Source organism: Cygnus atratus, chromosome 4 (genome assembly GCF_013377495.2).
Source record: "Cygnus atratus isolate AKBS03 ecotype Queensland, Australia chromosome 4, CAtr_DNAZoo_HiC_assembly, whole genome shotgun sequence".
NCBI lineage: Eukaryota > Metazoa > Chordata > Aves > Anseriformes > Anatidae > Cygnus > Cygnus atratus.
The window spans coordinates 61,657,041-61,676,172 of record NC_066365.1 but is presented as its reverse complement, the minus strand read 5'-3'; the positions used below and the strand labels follow the sequence as shown (position 1 = coordinate 61,676,172).

Genomic DNA, 19,132 nt, shown 5'->3' with positions numbered 1-19,132 from the left:
AGACAGCATCCTTCTGCCTGCCCTACAGTTCACTGGCTCATGTGGGTAGTAGGCTTTGTTTCTGCTGCTTTTCCTCTTTCTTCATGTATTTCTAGTCCCTGCTGCAGTAGTCAGTTAAAAATAAAAATAAAGAAAGCTCTTGAAGCTTTTGTGGTTTGAGGTCTGGTGTTTGTTTTGTTTCTTTGTTTGTTTGTTTTGTTCTAAAAGACAGGCAGGCAGCCTCTTCCCTCCGGGTTTGGACTCGGAGGAGTCTTGAGCAGTGCGTGGCTGTTCTCCATCATCTCAGCAGAGCTGGGCTGACTTGCAGCAGCTTGGGAGCAAGCCTTGGAGGTTAGAATATGGCAGTGTCCACATGTCCTTTGCTGCTGTGAAATTCACAAAATTATTGTGATTTATCTGACAGTGTTTGTACCTTGTATTTTTAAAGGAAGTGAAATATATAAATACCACAGGAGAAGCTTTGCACCCAGTTGTGGCACTGGAATCTGGAGAAAGGCCACTGCTTTCTGAGATGGTATTCCAGTTTGTATACTTGCACAATAATTAGTGGTGTTTTTCTTTATCATCCATTATAGCAACAGGAAGCTTATTTTAGCTTGCAAAGTGTCCCACAGTAAGAATTAAAATATTAAAATAAGATTACAGGAACCAATCTACCCTGACACTGACCCAGGATGAATTTGAAGAAGATGACAAGTAAAGAGACCAGATGGTCTTCAGGATACAATTAGCCACCAAGAAGGTGCACAAAAGAAACAAGAAGTGCCATGAATATGATTTTGGTAATAACACTAAAAGACTCCAAGAATATATATTTTTCTTCTGAATGATTTTTATTCTCCTTATACTTTTAGCTTTCATAATGAGCAAGCTGTATTTCATGTTCTGTTTCTTATTGCAATTATTTTCAGAAAATTAATTCATTTTTAAAATTACATTGTTCAAGGTCATAGCAATGGAATATATGATATTCTCTCCTTTGTATGGCTGAATATTTCATCTCACACACTAACAAAGAAAAACAGTAAGGCACCCAAGGATATACTGGAATACCACCAGGATATGGGGAGAGTTACAAAAGGCTGACTCGCTATTAAAATAGACTATAATATTTCAAATGACACCACAGCTCTAATAGATCTTCTCAAAAGCTAATAAACGGAAAGGTCTGGTGTAGTGAAGACTGAAACTTTACTTCCTTCATTTGCATATCACAATCAGAAGATTATTCCATTTTATAATTTCATTAGTTTGATTGGAAAGTCTCTAGAAAGAGACCTCTGCCTTCCTGTAGACCTGGGATCTACATTACACTGTGGTAGAGAGAGTAATAGCACTTGTGTTGAAGCTGGTGCAGCGAAGCACCAGAGTGAGACAAGGTCTGCTCCAGAGAGTACGATGATCTCTGCTTAATCACCAACACCATTTTGTTTAGACAGTGCTTGCATTTTCCTTGGAGGTTTTGTTCCAGACCTGGCTGGGTCCAATCCTGCTTTATAAATGAGATGCTATGAAATCAGGCTAGGGAATAGGGCTCTGGGCTTGTTTCGTGTGCTTCATACTTACTTTATGTATAATCATCTTATCTTGAGTAGAAATGGTGCACAGTCCTTTAATTAAATCAGCTCTAAGTTTTGCCTGAATGATTAATAAAATGAGAAAATTCTCGGTCTTGCTATGAAAGCACTGTTCTTTTGTATTCTTTCATTCTTTTATATTCCTAAACCTTTTCTTCAAATCAGATCCTCGAGTTGATATTTGTTCCTTTGGGCTCACCTAAGAACTATAATCTGTGGCTAAATCAAGTTAATTTTCTTTTGTCACAAAACTCCAAAACAAAACAACAACAAAAAATGCAATAAAAATAACCATTTGTTGTTGTTGTTCATGAAGCATGGCATTTTCATGGCTAAAATTGCCCCAGGGAATGGAGAAATTAATTTCAATAAATTGGATTTTATGGGTATAAAAGACCTCTGAATAAATGAAAAACTATGAGATGACATTTGGATCAAAGGAGAGATACCCATTGACTTCAATGGATGTTGAACTGGATCTTTGATTAACAAACTGCCTTATTGTGAAGCAGTGGTGAGGCAGCAACACTGATGGGAAAAGGTAACGAGGCACAGGATTAAGGAAGCCCTTTGGGGATGGGAAGAGCATTCGATATAGCAGCTTTCTAGCTGTGCAGAGCACAGTACCAGAAGTAAAACAAAACAGATGGAAAACGGTGTTAACATCTTTTAAATGTTTTCTGCTTACACTCTGCTCACAAGCTTCATGTATGCACCAGTACAGGCCTGCTTCAGCACTTCTGCGCATCAGCACTGTCTGCAAATTCTCTACATTAGGTGAGGTGATTGCAAAATCATGGGCTCCTTTAATTTATCTAATTAATGTATCATTAATTAGATACACCGATCCATATATCCATTAATATGAATACAACATATGCTTTCAAATCAAAAGCAACGCATGGATTTGCACGTTTATGAACACCAGATAAACACTGATACTCATATATGTGTACATACATCGGTGAAAACAGTTTACCAAAGTTTTCTAAAGGTTTAGCACAAATAGAAAACAGCTTCAATTAGTGCAATTAACTGCTAAATTGCTAGGAATATGGTTCCTCGGGTACTTACAAAAATGTGCATTCCATTTATACATATATGTACACAGACATATACATATCATTCTGTTATTCACTCAAAACCAGTGCACTGATAAACCAACCTTTCCTCGTTCTGCTTATTTTGTTTTCAATTCAAGCTGCTTTGTAAATTTTGGTAATCTTGAATGAGCAAGAGTCTGCTCGAAATTGTACTGCTGAAAGTCAGTAGTCACTCCACTGAAGAGAATATATTTGTATCAGTGTGAGGGCCAAAAAGGTCAGACACGTCTGCTATAATGTTCTCAGATCCTGAGGTAAGAAAGGGAATTTCACAGCTTAGGATCTGAAGGATTCCCCAGTACTTTCTTATTGCCCTCTCCCTTCAGTGATAGCAAATTTGGAGATGAGGTCTAACTCCGAGACAGATGCCAGCAAATAAGAATCCATATACTCCCTGCCCACATGAGTAGCGCTAAGGGAGCTATTGAGGATGACCATCATTTGGGTGGAAGGGCGATGAGTTTTTCCACCAGGTCAAACTCTTTACCTAAATAACTATACAGCTCTGAGAGTGCTTGTGTCAGTACAGAGCAGGTGACCAGGAGACAAATTTAGCTTTCTGTAAGCCAATCTGTATAAAACACAGAAATCCAGGACGATTAGTTGCTTCTTATATGCTTGTTGTATTTTACTCTTTAGAGTCAGACATTGCTTTTTAGAGGGTTTCTTTTGTGAATAAAAATAGGGTGAGATTATAGCAGAAGAAGTGGGAGGATATGGATGGACTCTGAATGACACAAAGTGGGGAGGCATCATCCATACAAAGATCAGGGTGTCACACAAGAAAGATCATAGAACCATAGAGTCATTAAGGTTAGAAAAGACCTCCAAGATTAGACCTTTATGGGAGCATCCTTCAAATAGGAACAAATTCAAGAGCCCAAAGCATACCTCCAGTGTATGTAAACATGCAAAAGCTGAATTTGATCTTGAGATGCATCAAAATAGATCTCTCCAGCAGAGATATGTAATGAGTAGTACCATATTATCTACAGAAAAAGTGGCAGAGGAGGGAGAAAGGACAAGCTAGCTGACCGGTGAGGTTAACTACCTGAAGAAAATTATTAAAATGATTATCTGGCCTAGTTTCTTGTTATATCAGAATAAACAGACTCATGAAATAATCCTTCTGAAGATTAAAAACATGGGAGAGGTATTGGATTCACTTTCCAAATAGAGAGCAGACCATAGGCTGCCATAGGCTTTCTACAATGAATATTTCAGGCTCTATAATAACTGCTTCCAAGAACAAAGATTTGAACCACTGGCTTTGCACAAAAGCCTATTTCTTGACCTCTTCTACCACTCAACCCTCCCTGCATAACAATTTACACCAAACACCCATGGATATTCAATATTCAACAACTAATTAAAATTTTTGCTGTCTTCATTGCTTTGAACAAGGAGCTGGTTTTGGCGTTTTCAGGTCTTCGTACAAATCATACCTCTGCAGCTCTCATTCCTAAACTTAATTAATAGTTATTATTATTTATGACTGCACTGCATACCAGTCCAGGCTTTAATTTGGTGTTCTAAAAACAGAGCCTGTGGCTGTATTCTTGGACTTTTCTTTTCTTTTTTTTTTTCTTTTTTTTTCTCTCCTCTTTATTTCTGTTCTGAAATAAAATTATTAGTTTTAAATCCTGTAGCTTGTTTTTGTATGGCTATTGCTTTGTCTTTGTCTCTCTTTCTTTTACCATTCTTTTTTTTTATTATTATTTTAAAACTGTTCCAATCTAACTTCATTCTGATTTCTTACTCATGGATGCTTCAAGGACTCACACCGCTGATTTTCATCTTTCCATTCTCATTAGTCCAGACCTTAATTTTATTTCAAAGGTCATAAAGTCTGTATGTCCAGTGGGCACAGTAGCTGACTTGTGTTCATACACAATACATCTTTCTCCTTAACTGAAACGCATGAGCCCATCAGTGCCCTTTGTGTGAAGAATGGCCATTACCATCTCCAGAATGTGTGTAAAATTTACCATTCCTGCTAAAATCCTGATTTCTTCTCTAATCTCTTATGCTCAGCTCTCATTCCCCATTTTTTACTGACATCCACAACTTCTGCTAACCACAGAGACTAAAATCTGTTTCTGAGCCATAGGAAGCAGAACTGTCACTACTGCACAGGCTCACTGTCCTCTGGTCCAAAGTCCAGTTTAAAATTGCCATCTGAACCTTCCCATCCACAGCACACTTCATTTGTTTCAATAAAATGCTTCAAGATCAATGGACAAAAAGCACAATACCATTATTGTTACCAACATGAATGTCACTTTTCCAACCCGTCCCCTATCTCTGCTGCTTCAGATTCCATCTTTTCAGACCATTTCTGCACTGGTGCCTCATTCTCTACCTGTCCCACTTCCTGCATCTCTCCCATCCTTGCTCCCTTTCCCCACTCACTCCATCCTGGTTGCTTCTTTTCGAAAAAAAAAAAGCCGTATTGTTTTCTCTGATCTCTTCTGCTTATGGTGGAATTTTTGCTATAAATATTCTGTGATGTTGTGTCTTTATTATAAAAAATGAAAAGCTAACATTTGACTGTATGAGCTGTTGCAAAGAACACATTCTTCTCATTTATTATTCTGAAAGTGACATATAACATTGTCTATAAAGCATCAGATGCATGGAAGTGAGGAAAAGAAACCACTGTGATCATTACTGAAATAAATGCAAGAAATTACATTACCAGAGAACCTTGGCAGAATCTGCTAATTATAGTTGGCGCAGATAGATAATGGATAGCCAGTTAAGAGTCATCTGAATCCTTCTGTGAGAACCCTCTGACTTTGATTGCGTTTTCCTGGGGAGAGTTGCCCCAAGCTGAATTGTTTTAGGTTGAAAAATTTTACCATTTATAGGAATCAAGTCTACAGAATGTTGTGTCTGCTTTCAGTGTCAAGAGTTCTGAGGATTCTTTAAAATTGACAGCTTTCACAGAAAAATCCCTGGAATGATTAAATGATCCAAAACACGTCCTTTGAGAGCTCGTGAAACCTTAATAGAACTTCTTACTCGTACCCATTAGGGTACAGCATCTCGCTACATGATCACACACTGCTTCCCTAAAGCTCCACACTCCGTGCACAGAACGAAGTCAATGAAGTTGCTGTGTGCAGAACTTCATGCTTATCTGCCAAAGACACTGGACACTGAAATGTGGCAGAAGAACGAAGAAGGGAACTGCAGAATGAGAAAGGATAAGCGTAGATTTTAGAGCAACCGAATGCTACTTTAACAAACTGCCCCTGCTGGGCTCTGCTGTGGTATGTAGGCATGGAAAAAGCATTTGCACCAGTACAGGCTGAAACACTTGTCTGTTCCTTTTTCAGCTATAAAACTAGCCTGAGACAACAGACTGCTCCCAACTGCCAATAGTTTTATTACTCCAAGAGCCCTGCAAAATCAGACCCTTGCTTCCTCTGAATGGCCACCTCCAGTTAGCTGCCTCCTCCGACTGCTCCATGCCACACGTGGAGTGCTCAGTGCCACATAACAATGCTCGTCACCTGGTGGGTGCTACACAGCCACTAACATCTGCAGATGAGGTACTACAATGATGCTGCAGAAAAGCCTATGAGGAAATGAGCAGCACCGCAGCGCTTGGCCTGAGTCAGGGGCTCTGGGGAAACCACAACACGCAACGCTGTAGTTAAAAGATGATAACATAACATTACTCATCAAGGGAAAGGGATTAATGTTGCATGGACGACTATAAATACTGCATTTCTTTACCCTGAGCACCTGACTTTGCATCCTTAACAATGCTTGCATGTAACCTTTCTCCTTCTTCACTCAAGACACACAAACTGCTGTAAAATATTGACCAGATAGCTGCCACGAACTGTCACATATCAGGAGGAAACTAGCACCCAAATGATTGGAGTTTATATCCTTTCCATGCATGAAACCATATTTAGAAAAGCAGATTTCCCTGCACATTAAAGCTGTTGCATGTGTGTCTATTTTGCATACTGAAAAGAAAATTTTGCATGCACAACGGGTATACATACAAATGGATTGATTGCATTGTAAGTATTGCCTTTAGAAAATTGTGTCCCATTAAATAATTCATGTTATACTCCTAGCAGAAGAAATCTGAGTGTCTAGTGAGAAACTAAATTAGTGAAAGGGGGAATTCAGAAAATATTGTCCTCTGTTGCAATAGTAACACTTCATTATTGGTTTATAGAGAAAACAAATTGGATAATTTGTAGCTCAGATAAGCCTTGGTTAATGCCATACAGGATGTAAGGGGAAATGGGACTGTGCATCGCCCTGCCTCGATGTCTCTCCAGACACAGGCGGGAGGCTCTGCCACACCAGCACACACTTTGCAAAGGGCAGATGCAGGCTCGGCTCCACCAACTCAAACATGCTGCAAGAGCAGACCCATGGCATGGGGAGGATGCTATCGCTGCCCTCAGAAGAGCTCTAAGAAATCATCCCAACCCACCCAGTACAAGAAAGGAGAGGCAAACATTTGGAAACCTGCTGGGCAAGGTACAGCTATATTTCAAAGCTCAGGCCAGGTAGTTCTGCCTAATTGGCAGTAGGGGCTGGCATTTTTACCATGCGAGAAATTTTGAGAGAGTAAATCATTTTATAGATGGCAGCACAAAACATTTGAGCGTCAAGCTGTGAGTAGTGCTGCTGGTATACAGCTGCTGTTTAGAATACATTCAAATCTGTTACACACTAAGATCTAAATAAAATAGCAGAGCAACTAGAAAACTACATAGAAAAAAAAAAGAAGGTAATGTGTGGGGACTAAATTATTGTAGCTTGGTGGAAACTGTTCTTCTGAGTGCTACCTCCATTCTCAAACTCTGTACAGGATCCCTGTTTGTTCCTGGAGCTGTCCAGACTAAGACTAGGATATAGGTCTTGGCCTTATTATCTGATACTTTGTAATATCCACTACTTGATGACTTGATGAGAAATTACATTTTAAAAAGCTTGATATTAATTTAAAACCTACAAGGTTTTGCTCATTATTTCTGAGACAGCCTGTTCAACTCCTATTCAGCAGCTACAGCAAAGTCTGCTGACCCCATTGATGAGGTAATCAATTATGCTGGAACAAAACAAACTAGTAACTGGAAGGAAAGGAAGCCTATGGTTTTACACAGAGCCAGAGAAAACAGAGAAAAATCATTTGGCAAATGACACAGGACAAAACGATTCATTTCCAGGTTCTGGAATATCTTCCAAAAAATATACTTTAAATTTGTATTAAATATGATTTAAAAAATCAATGTTCTTCTATGCTGGACAGCCTTGTTCAGAGTGAATGAAGAAAAAGCATGGCACACATCCAAAGCTATGGCTCTACAGGCATGTGGCACTCTGGAATGGAGGTTTACATGCCAGCAACTGCAATTATCCCAAATAGCAATGATTTAGCATTCTGTGATGTCTAGAGTGTAAAAAATACAGGCTATACCTTTATATCACAACCATCTGAAATCCAGGTTTAAATTCTGCCTTTAAACAGACTGCAGCATGGCTTGCTGCTGTGTGCACGTTGGAGAATAAAAATGATTAATTCTGCCCATCAGTGAAGTTTTTGCTTATGAGTATCACAAGCCTTTGCTGTGTGCAGCAGAAAAAAAGTGAAAATCATTTTTATGCTTAGTTTGAAATCCTTATTCAAACACATGTAACAGTGCTAATTATTAAATACTGGGAAGACTGGATAAAATAATAATAAATGCTGGTTTAAATAAAGAAGAAAACACCTTAAACCTCAGTGCATTTACTGTTTTTTCTTTTGTTTTTTGTTTGTTTGTGTTTTTTTTTTTTTTACTGCATGGTTTTGCAGTTCTGAGTTCAAAAAGGATTTTCATATTAAAATTAACAGAACAAAGTAATTGGGAAAGAAGTAAACCAAATGGAAACATATCATCTAATACGAGCTCCCATGATGAAGTGAACATCTGAAGAAAAAAAAAAAAGCAGAATGATCAATTCCTCACTGCAAGAAGGAGAGACACAAAGATTGGATTGAAAAAAAAGAAGAAGAAAAAAAAAAAAAAAGATTTCCTTTTGGAATCACCACAGCAGGAGCCAGAGGAAGCTTTGCACCCAGAGACCTAATGTCTGTTAAGCTAACCAAACTAGTCTGGATGAAGAAAAAAAGTAAGACTTCTTTTTTTCATCCCCTTCCACTTCAGTGCTCATCTCCCTAGTGCTTATCTTGATCCCAGTTTTCTTTTCCTGAGGATTTTTATTTTATTTTTTTGTCTTCCCCCCCTTTCTTCCTTTCCTCCTTTTTTGATGCTGAGGGGGAGCAGCACGGGTGCACGGTGCCAGCTGCGTCCTAGCGGGGCCCCTGCCTTTCTCATTTGCATTGTCACATTCAGCAATTACAGAACATGCCACAAAGGACCCGGAAGGGATCAGCGATAGGGATAATGCCACAAATTCAACCTCTGAGCCCTGTGGAGGCTGTGTGCCGAGCATTATGGCCAGTGTGGGCCGTCCCGAGCGATCACCAGTGTGTCTGGCCGTGCTAACGGAATCAAAGACCTCAAAAGCCGGGCAATGCCTTGTGAGATAGGAAAACTCGGAACGAAAACGTGGAAATAGTCTACCAAAGACAGCTGCTTGCTGCCCAGTTTGGCATAATGCAAAACGTGTTGTGACTTATGAGGAAACCCCAGAGGGAATTTCTGGAGAATGTGCTCCAGGACGCCGAGCTGTGAGACGACAGCGGTGTGGGTGCATCGACATTACCGAAGCACAATGCTCGCCCAAAACCCGGCCAGGGGCTAAGCTAATTGTAAGAATACAATACACACAACGTAGACATACTGTTCCTGAATTTATACATGGGAAATTCTAACATAATGTCTTCTTCCTCCAAGGTTTCATGCCAAATTCTTCCTTCAGTTACAGTACAGCAGACCCGCTCTGCATAACGCAGCTGATTTGAATGGTGTCTTTAACGCCAACACAACATAAGCAACTATCAACAGTGGCTTATCTTGTTGGAAGAGGAAGGACAGCTACAGGCTGTCTCTAAGCTGTAGACATGCAGTGAGAGAGATCTCACCACATGTCTCCGTCCTACACAGTGTGCCCCACTGGAGTCCAAAACAGTCTGGGGGTAGGACTCCATCCTTAGGGAAGCTGTTACAAGGATCACAGCCCTGAAAGAAGTGCAGCTAAAATAAAGACTGTCAGGTACAACCCCACCTTAGGCTGAAAAAAATTTCATTTTCTAGAGTGTTGTTGTCATCTTGAAACTCACGCAATTAGAAGGAATAAAATCAGATATTCTTGGAAAATTTAGCTTGGTGTATCATTGAGCAATTTGCCCCATTTTATCTATTATGTCTAGGAATAAGAAAAATCTGAATTTTAACCTTGAAATATGAACTCTACAAACCCGTATTTCAGTGTATGCATTGTAAGCCCACACCAGGGAATACTCTCAAAAATAAAAATAAACTTCCAAACTTTGAATGCACTTTAAGGGTCAAAAAGCAATGGGAACAAACGCATTATTTAATCATAAAAAAACACACTCAATTCAATGCAAGACTGAGGAGGGAGCTCAGGCTCCCAGAAGCAAGAGAAGTGAGGACTGCTTTGAGGAACTGCTGCAAACAGGGCTGAGATTTTGCTCAGCCCTGCCTCTGCCAGTGGGGGTGGGGAGGTCGAAGAGGTGGAGGAGACTGGCAGTTCTTAGTAAGAATGAGCTGCCATTTTCTCAGGAACAGTGAAACAGAGAGGAAAAATGGTGGGGAACTTCTTGCTTGCAAAAAAAAATAAACCCATTATTCAAAACTGAGAAGAAAGATCATCAAAAACAGGGAGCTATGCACACATTGCTTCAACTCCCTAACAAAATTCTTCCCCTTTGTAATGCTGCATTAATAGCAGCTACATCTTTATTGCAGTCTCTGTGTTTCTCCTACTTCCCCATTAAGAGTTAGGTCCATTTCTTACCTGACTGACACAGGCTCTGCTCTCGTTACCTTAACTCAAACCTAACAGTGACTTTTAAAAAATGCTTGCAATAATCGTTAGCTATGGTATGCTTACCCTGAGGTAGTTGAGGGTGAAGTTTGTCAGACCCATTCGAGTGATGTTTTTGGACAGCTGCTCCAGCACCTGAGGGTCTTGTGCCTAAACAACAGAGGGAAAGAGAATTTTCACTTTGCTTTTCATCTATTTGCTTTTTCTTTATGTGCTTGGTGAAATGTGGGGATGGTTCTCTGAAGCAATATGCCATTCCTATTGATGCTAAATTTATGTCATAAGCTACAGTGTTCTGTTTGTACAGGAAAAAGCAAAACCTTACAAAATGGGAGCAGAAAGACTGTTTTCCAATATCCCTGCCCATTCAAGAAATAGCCCTAGGAAGTCGGGTCATGCATGGGGTGCAAATAAGCAGAGCCCCACTAAAGAAGTTCCTGAAGGATCACAGTAGACCAAGCCTTCCATGTGCTGACTGGAAGACCAAGAGACTAAGCAGATAAAGGCAGGAGTAAAGAAGCCATTGCTTTCTTTTTGTGGATGAGAAACTGAAGCAGAGAGAACTCATCAAGGCACCTTCAGCAGATCTAATCACATGAGGGGCATTAAGGACAGGCTGAAGAACCCTTCTGGTCAAGGTTATTTTTCCTCAGATGAAACAGGAAAAACATGAGTACAATCCTTCTCTGACCCTAGTCGGGAGTTTTACCTGTGAGACCAGCCTCCTCTTTAAAATGAGATCAATCTCATTACTAAAATTAATACCTGCTGGTCACTGGCTAACCCGGCTCTAGTCCCTTAGTCTCTTTGAATTCCAACTCCCCTAAATATAAAACATTGCTTACAGCTATCCTCATTTAATGGGATAGTACTGAAGAGTTCACAAGATCAGCCCTCTTTAAAAAAAAAAAAAAAAAAAGATAGAAATGTAGGGGAAAATTTTCAAGTGTATGTTCTTCAAGTCTGTAACAGCGTTTTCAAAAAAAGTCTGAGCCACTTATGTTATTTAAAACTCATCTTTGAAAATATATCTTTATCTTTGGCTATCTAAGTAACTTGATGTCAAAATAAGGGCTTTTGGGGCTGTATTTTTACCCTCTATAAATCCATAGCCCTGCAATTAATTTTGGATATGGAGCGCTACCAATCTGAATGCTTCTATAACGCAGCACTGAAAGTAGCAATAATACTCTGTCCTTTGTTTCTCCCCAGTGATTTACCTTACAATATTTTGACTTCGACCTATAGAATATTTAACATTTTAATGTTCCATTGTGTGTGTTTTCATCCAATTACAAAAGAAAACATCCTTGAAATATGAAAAAAGAAGACCTGGATTATGATTCTGAAGGATTCTGAGTAAATGTATGGTATTTATTTATTTTCTGTTGCTTGCAAAAGCAAAATTAGTTAGCTTCATTTAAAGACTAAACATAATTTGTATCTACAGTGATGAAAATTCACTGATGTTAGTGCAGTTAATATCAATAATAACAGATTTTGGGCCCAAACCGTACAGACCACCAAATGGGGCTAAAAGGAAAACTGTGCTAAACCAAAATGAAAACACAGCAACAGTGGCAACAATATAGTGTTGAGAAAGGAGGGAGTGATGAAAGAACTTGTAAATGTACGTAGTTGCAGGCAAAACAAAATATTTACAGTTAATTGCCTTGAGTGTGAAATTTGCTGGAGTTCTTCATAAACCTAATCTCAGCTCTTTGCATTAGGTCAAATGAAAAAAGGATTACTTACATGCATGGCTAGAATGCTGCGTGGGACTAATTCTCTGTACTGTCTAATAGTAAAGTGCCATGTTTTTATTCTCATAAGATCATCAAAAGTAAACTCCAAGATAAGACGTCCTTCAGTGCATACCTAGAATACATAAAATGCATGAAATAAATTCCCAGGAATTTTGTTTTCAATGGTATTGTATCATTGAACAAATAACATTCAAAAATATCAGAGCAGTATCATCAGCAGTTCATCTCTGCTGGACTAATTGTTTTTCTTTCTTCTGGGGAGAAAAAACGAATGTTGGAAAATGACTTCATTGGCCTTACTGCAGAGACAGTAACTTGTAATACTATAGATTTTATAGCATCTTACAAACATAGAGTATTGTGCTCACTAAATCTTATTTATTGCGTCAATTCTCTTTCCCTCTCGGTTCATGACTGCTAATTAATGACTCAACCTCACCGCGGAGGTGACCGTGGTCCAACTGTGCACACTCAATGTCAAGTTGCTGACCCCACCATTCCCAACTTTTCTTACACTGATCTTGCCTCACAGTGACTGGCACATAAACCTTCCTTTCCTCTCTAGTTGAGTGCCTTGAATGGCTGTGGTGTTTCCTGATGTTTTTTTCTCTTATTTTTTCCTTTTTTTTTTTAACTTTTCCAAGTATTTTTGTCTTTTCCGGGTTTTTTACCCCCCCCCCCCTTTTTTTTCTTCCATTTCTTATCTACTTTTATTAATACCACCCTTACAAAGAAAGCTAGACAGGGATGGGGTAGCAACGAACAACCAGAGGATGCAGTCATGCACAGTGGAGCTGCATCCATGGACAGTGGCTCATCCAGTGTTGAGAGGGGGCTTGTCTAAGGAAGGAGAAAAAGTGTAGGAGGCAGCAAGGGGGTACTACCTGGAAATGATCAACAAAATAAATTACTGGTGCAACTGTCCACAACTTCAATTTGAAAAAAAATGCTATGGCTGTGGCCATCTTTAAAAGTGTGTGCAAAATACATGCCTGACTAGGGGTACCCTGGAATATATAAATGCTGCCTGATCCAAAATTTAGCTATCTGTAGCTGTTTTTTTTTTCTTTATTTTTTTATTTTTTAATTGGATGCTTCAATTTAAAGTTTGTTCAAAGTAAACTTGCAAGTGCAGGGTATAGAGATATTGTGGACATAGGGTGTAATAGCTTTTAAAATAAATGGTTCTTCCAACTTCAATTTTAATACAACCAATATTTGATTGAACAATTAGCCATCGTAGATTTGGTTGAGCCTGCTGAGACTTTTTACAAGCCCCAGCTCAGATTTGACTAGTTCCCACTTCAGCAATGTGTGGCTTTTCTGGTTAACAGTTCACTTAACATCATCATGATTTTTCCTCATGGTTGTTTCTCCAAAAACACATAGGTAATTTTAACAGGCAAACTATACAGACAAATTACTGTAGAGCTATGAAGAAGAATCTTGCAACAGGTTCTTCTCTGTCCCTTTCAGCATACCTCAGTGATGCCTTGAAATTCTTAATGTGACTTATTTTGTCATTTGACCCTGATTTTGATTTTCACATCACTTGCACTATGATATGAAATTACACAGGGATACACATGTATGCACAGAAGAATTCATACAAGAAGAAAAACATTTGATTGTATTAATGTTACTGTGCTGAGGCCAAAGTTCCTGATTATTGACCATTTAATATGAAAATACTTCAGGTTGAAAATTTTTGTTAATAATACCTGTGGCTTCTCAAATGTTTCTTCTGTTACGCTCAGAAGCCCGCAGCTCTTAACAGATCTCTTTTATGCAATGGCATTAACAAATTTTAATAGAAAAACTGAAACACATACCTCATATCACAGTGGTAAAAATTTATACATCTTATAAAGGAATTTAATTTCCTTATGTAGAGCAGATTTTTACGCATTGCTTTTAATCAACAAAATTGGTGCAGTTCTTATTCTAAATGGACCTCTTTTTTTTTTCTTTCTTTTTTTTTTTTTTTTAATGCTGCCTTTTACATAGAATCCCAAAAATCAAAAGGGTCTCCAATTAAGAAAACATTTTCTGTTGTGCTGAATTCATGTTACCGTACTGTGAGCTCTGACATTTTGTTTCTGTGGTAACCAAAATCAGCTGATTAGTTGGCATGGCAACAGAAAAGATGTAATCCCAGCAGACACACTCTAATCAATGCCCCCAGCACAGATGGTCTCCGGAGGATCAACAAGAAAGAGGCTGGCAGGCATTCAGTATATCACGTGGTTGCTCTAGACTAGGCCAGGAAAAAACTAAAAAAGAACATTTCTCAAACTAACCAATAGCTTTTTAACCCCTTCACTGCACTTATTAATTGTAGGAAATTCAGCTGCTTGCACCGATGAGAAATAACTTAAGTCCTGTTCCTTATTGCTCAGATTCTTGCTGTCCTGGTACAATGCACCTAAAACTCTTCCCCCTTTTGTTAATAACCATTTCTCAACCCTGACTCTTTGCTTGGAAAGAAATCTAACGCTTAAACGAATCTGGGAAATGCCTAAGATTGCTAGTAAGGAGCAAAATCACCGTGAGTTTTTAAGTGCCATGCTTATAAATCAAGCCAATGGACCCACTGGTGGTCACAGGAGAAGACTTGTCCTACCAGTGAGTGCTCCTTGCTCCTGCGGTGAAGGTAAAGCTCGCCTTTGTGAGTCTATCAGGAAATATAAAAATCACAAACTGCAGAAAAACTATTTGGTTACACACAACATTGGAGTGTTGGTAAACAGAGCATTAGAAACACCCCTAATGCTTTCCTTTACCTGGAAAAAAAAAGAAAAAAAACATCTACCAGGTAAATGAACACAGTAGTTACAGCTTTGGTCTCTTTTTCTCCACTTTAATTCATGCCATTGAATTGTATTTTTTTATAGTATTTATTTATTTCATAATAAAATCAATTTTTAAATGTGTGCCTCACTTTACGTGGAGCAGCCACCCTCTAAAGACAAGCTGAACTGTTCATATTCTCACTGGTAGGCATGTTCCAGCCATATTTGTTTGAAAAAAATTGGAAATGCCATTTTATATATTCATCCAATGCTGCAGTAAGCAGTGAGTTGCTCTAACTGGGAAAATGTCGAAATGAATAAAATGCAGCTGTGGATTTCTGCTTCAACACGTGATGAGAACTATTTTAGCCCATTACATTAGAAGTTAGTGAATTTGTAGCTTACAAGTTGTTTGTGAAATTGAGACAGCTATTAACAAGAATGGCTGGTTTGCATTTTTGCATTAATAAAACACCGTGACTGGGTCAAATTCAGATATGATATGAGGAGCTATGTATTCAACTTGAGTGCTGCTTGTTATGGGAGGTCTGCTTCTACCAGCAATGCTGTGGGAGTTAAGCACCTACCTTTGCGTGCAAGATCTGTGTCCTCGCTGTCTCTGCTAGAAGTTAAACATGCACAGCTGAGACAATACTCAGCTGTAACTTATTTCTGAGAGTGATTTTTTTTTCTCTCCCTTATTCTGCCAACTACTGCCTTTTATTTCAAATTTTCTCTTACTTACCCAGTCATGTTTTAACATATGGCCATTAAAAAAAAACGAATTTTCCTCCCAGAATCCAAATGAGAGCCCCCTGTGTGAACTTCTCTAGTGGGATGCAGAGGTTATATCAGCATCCCCAGTAGAGCCCTCCAAGGGATGCCCAGGGGTGCTGCCGGGGCCGTGGTGCCCAGGGGAGCCTCACTGCTCCCTGTAGGACCAGCACTTCGGGACATGACCAGGCTCCCCTTCCCCAGGCTGTACCCAGCCTGATTCCTGCTGCTATTCTGTCTTATTTGATATTGTGTTAGCTCTAACACAAAGCTTAGGAAATGATGGAGAAATCCTTTTGGGGAGCTCTGCAAAGAAGCAACTACCGTACACCCCCTCCACATTCTCTACCCATGGCAGCCACAGACAACTTCGTGAGCAGCGAGGTGACAAAGAGGTGCCACCTAGGAATATCTGGTCTCTTCTCATTGCTCTCTCTGTGTTTGTGACTGTCTGTGCAAGTCACAGGGGGCTGGAGTGGAACAGCTGGAACAAATACGCCATAAAATGCACACCTCCCAGCTCACCAGCGCTCTGCACACGAGCGACTTCCTCTCCCTCTTCTTTCAGCCCCACACCAAGAGGCACAGAAATGTCAGGGAAGCCACTACAAAGGACTCACATACATGCTAAAACTACATATGCCATGCAGGCCCTGGTCAATAGTGTCTTGTTAGACTCTGAAACGTTCCCACTCCTGCATGCCGAGGGCAACATGGATGGGTTATCTCCTCCTGATGCACCTCCTCCTTCTGTGCTTTTCTTCATGCAAAGGTTGACACTCATAGGGATGAACAGGTACACAATATAAAATAAACAATTTCTGTTAAATTATGGAAGTATACCTTTCTATTTTCAAAACCACTTTACTGATTTTTTAGTTTTTTAGGTTTTTTTTTTTGGTCTTGATTTGCATTTTCTACCTTTTTGGTACTGTTTTCATAAATATATGGCACTCAGTTTAATTATAGGATTGAAGTGGCCAATGCATGAAGATAATTCACTACCAGTTACAAATATTGAATATATACTAACTAGCTGATGCAGAGCATGCTTAAATCAATTGAGTCCTTCCATTGACTACACTGCCCTTTGGACCAGCATCCTACTGTATTAAATCACTATTTTCCTAGAGATTTACAGTTCTTGGACTGGGTAAGTATCAAGTGTAAAGCATGCCATCCAAAATGGTAGGTATCAGCAATGTAAAATCTCGTTGTTGCTTTAAAATCAAGCCAAGAGAAAAGGAGCTGGGCAGGCAGAATTTAATTCATGTATATCTGGTAGTTCTGGAAACCTGGCATTCTGTGTTTCTCTTGCAGTCTTTCTGGGAGAATTGGAGAAGATGCCCACAGAATTTTCCAGTCACGTAATGAATACAGAAAACAGTAATTAAAGGGCTTCAAGGGTTTTCAGTATTAGAAATAATCTCAGTCTACCAGAAAAATGCAACAGCCAATATTTTTCACTCTCATATACACTGAAGAAAAAAAAAAAGAAAAAGAAAAAGAAAGAAAACAAAAACCAACAACATGCTTTATTGAGTCTTCCCTGTTACCTTGGTAAACATGGGTTTTCCATGCTGAGTGACCATGGTGCATTGATCACAGTCCACTGTGATGGATGAGTTGTGGTATGACTCTTTTGAGTGCTTGAGAATGTAATACAGGTCTGTTACACCTCCTTCAAAGACAGTGCTAAAATAACGAGGAATGAGGGTCCTTCCAATTGCTGTGAGGAAAATACAAAGCAGAATTCAGCAAATGCTCTAGGTTATAAAATCTCAAACCATTTGCTAACAGAACATGAATAATTTTAAGTGCAATGAAATCAAACTTTCATTTAAGGAATATAATACATGTTTTCTGTCTGCTGTAGAAATGAAGTTGCGTCTGCTCCCATTGAAATCAATGAAAACGACTTACTCTATTCAGAGGGAGTGGGCTCATCTTATTTAATCTTTTTACGCTGATGGTGAGTTGGAGTCACTCTTGAAACCATCTGCAAGTTTTTTGTCCCAAAGTAATTATAATACAGCGAGCCACATGGTGTCAATTACGGCTGAAAGTTGGATATTACTCATAAATGTACAAATACAAGTGGTGAGCATTTACAGAAACACATTCGTACACCCAAAAAAGCAAAGCACATTCATATAGAGAGGACTTAATATGTTTGTGTGTGTGTGTGTGTGTGCGTGCACGTCTGTTTATATATAGCCACACACACATACACACTGTCAATTGAATAGGAAGGCTACTGCTGAGAAATCAGAGCCATGGAGACTGAAGAAAGAGCCGAGAACGCAATACAGTACATTTTACAATATATGACTACCCACAAGTCTATCTGAGATTTTTGTTTAGACTGAAAGTATTTGTGTCACAGGCTAGAAGGTCTGAGCAGACACCTGAGCTAGTTTACATCTGCTGCTTAAACCCAAGAGGATGGGCTCAAGGTACCGAATTCTGCAAGTAAGTAATAGTAATAGTGAGCTTCGGCATATATTTCAGATGCACAGACTAGCAGAAGCACTGACATCAAAGGCAATTATCTCATATGCAACTGATGTTTTCCACCTCCTTTTTTACAGATAAATTTGGATGCAACCACAAGCTTGTAAGACAGAACACTTTAGTTTGTAATATACCGATACTTCCATACCAAATGAGTCACTGCTTTGCATGCATTAATCAGTCTACAGTAATTCTGAGTGGTGGATATAAAAAATTACCTTCATTCTACAGAGGGAAAAACCGAGAGATCTAAACCGAGTGTTCTGGAACAATGAGACAGAAAAGTCACCATCAACAGGCAAAATTAGAGTTTATTAGTTCCTAATTCTTATTTACCCACTAGGACTATGCGGTGACTCATGCCTCTCTCATTTGCTATACACTTTTTAGAGTAATTTCTAAAAAACTTATTTTCAGAGGAATTTTGCCAGCATACGAACAAAGGCGCCTGACCCTAAAAATGTATTTGCAAGTGGGTGTTGTAAATTAAAAACTATGGCGTTTTCACAGAAGTAGTTCTGTGAAAACTGTTTCTGCTCTATGCATTACAATGTGGAATATCGCCTGTGCAGTCATAATGCACATTATATAATGAAAATATACAAATATAG

At 39.1% G+C, this 19,132-nt stretch overlaps 1 protein-coding gene across 12 annotated transcripts in view; it reads right to left on the bottom strand.

Annotated features, from left to right (window-relative positions):
• LDB2 (LIM domain binding 2) overlaps positions 1–19,132 on the bottom strand; it is a 217,832-nt gene that overhangs the window by 35,554 nt on the left and 163,146 nt on the right. For all 12 annotated transcript variants that reach the window (XM_035568995.2, XM_035568998.2, XM_035568996.2 and 9 more), the window contains 3 exons: positions 17,564–17,736; positions 12,431–12,553; positions 10,742–10,825 (listed from right to left, as the gene is read on the bottom strand). In XM_035568995.2, the coding sequence (XP_035424888.1) occupies positions 10,742–10,825; positions 12,431–12,553; positions 17,564–17,736 (380 nt within the window). The remainder of the gene's footprint in view (positions 1–10,741; positions 10,826–12,430; positions 12,554–17,563; positions 17,737–19,132) is intronic.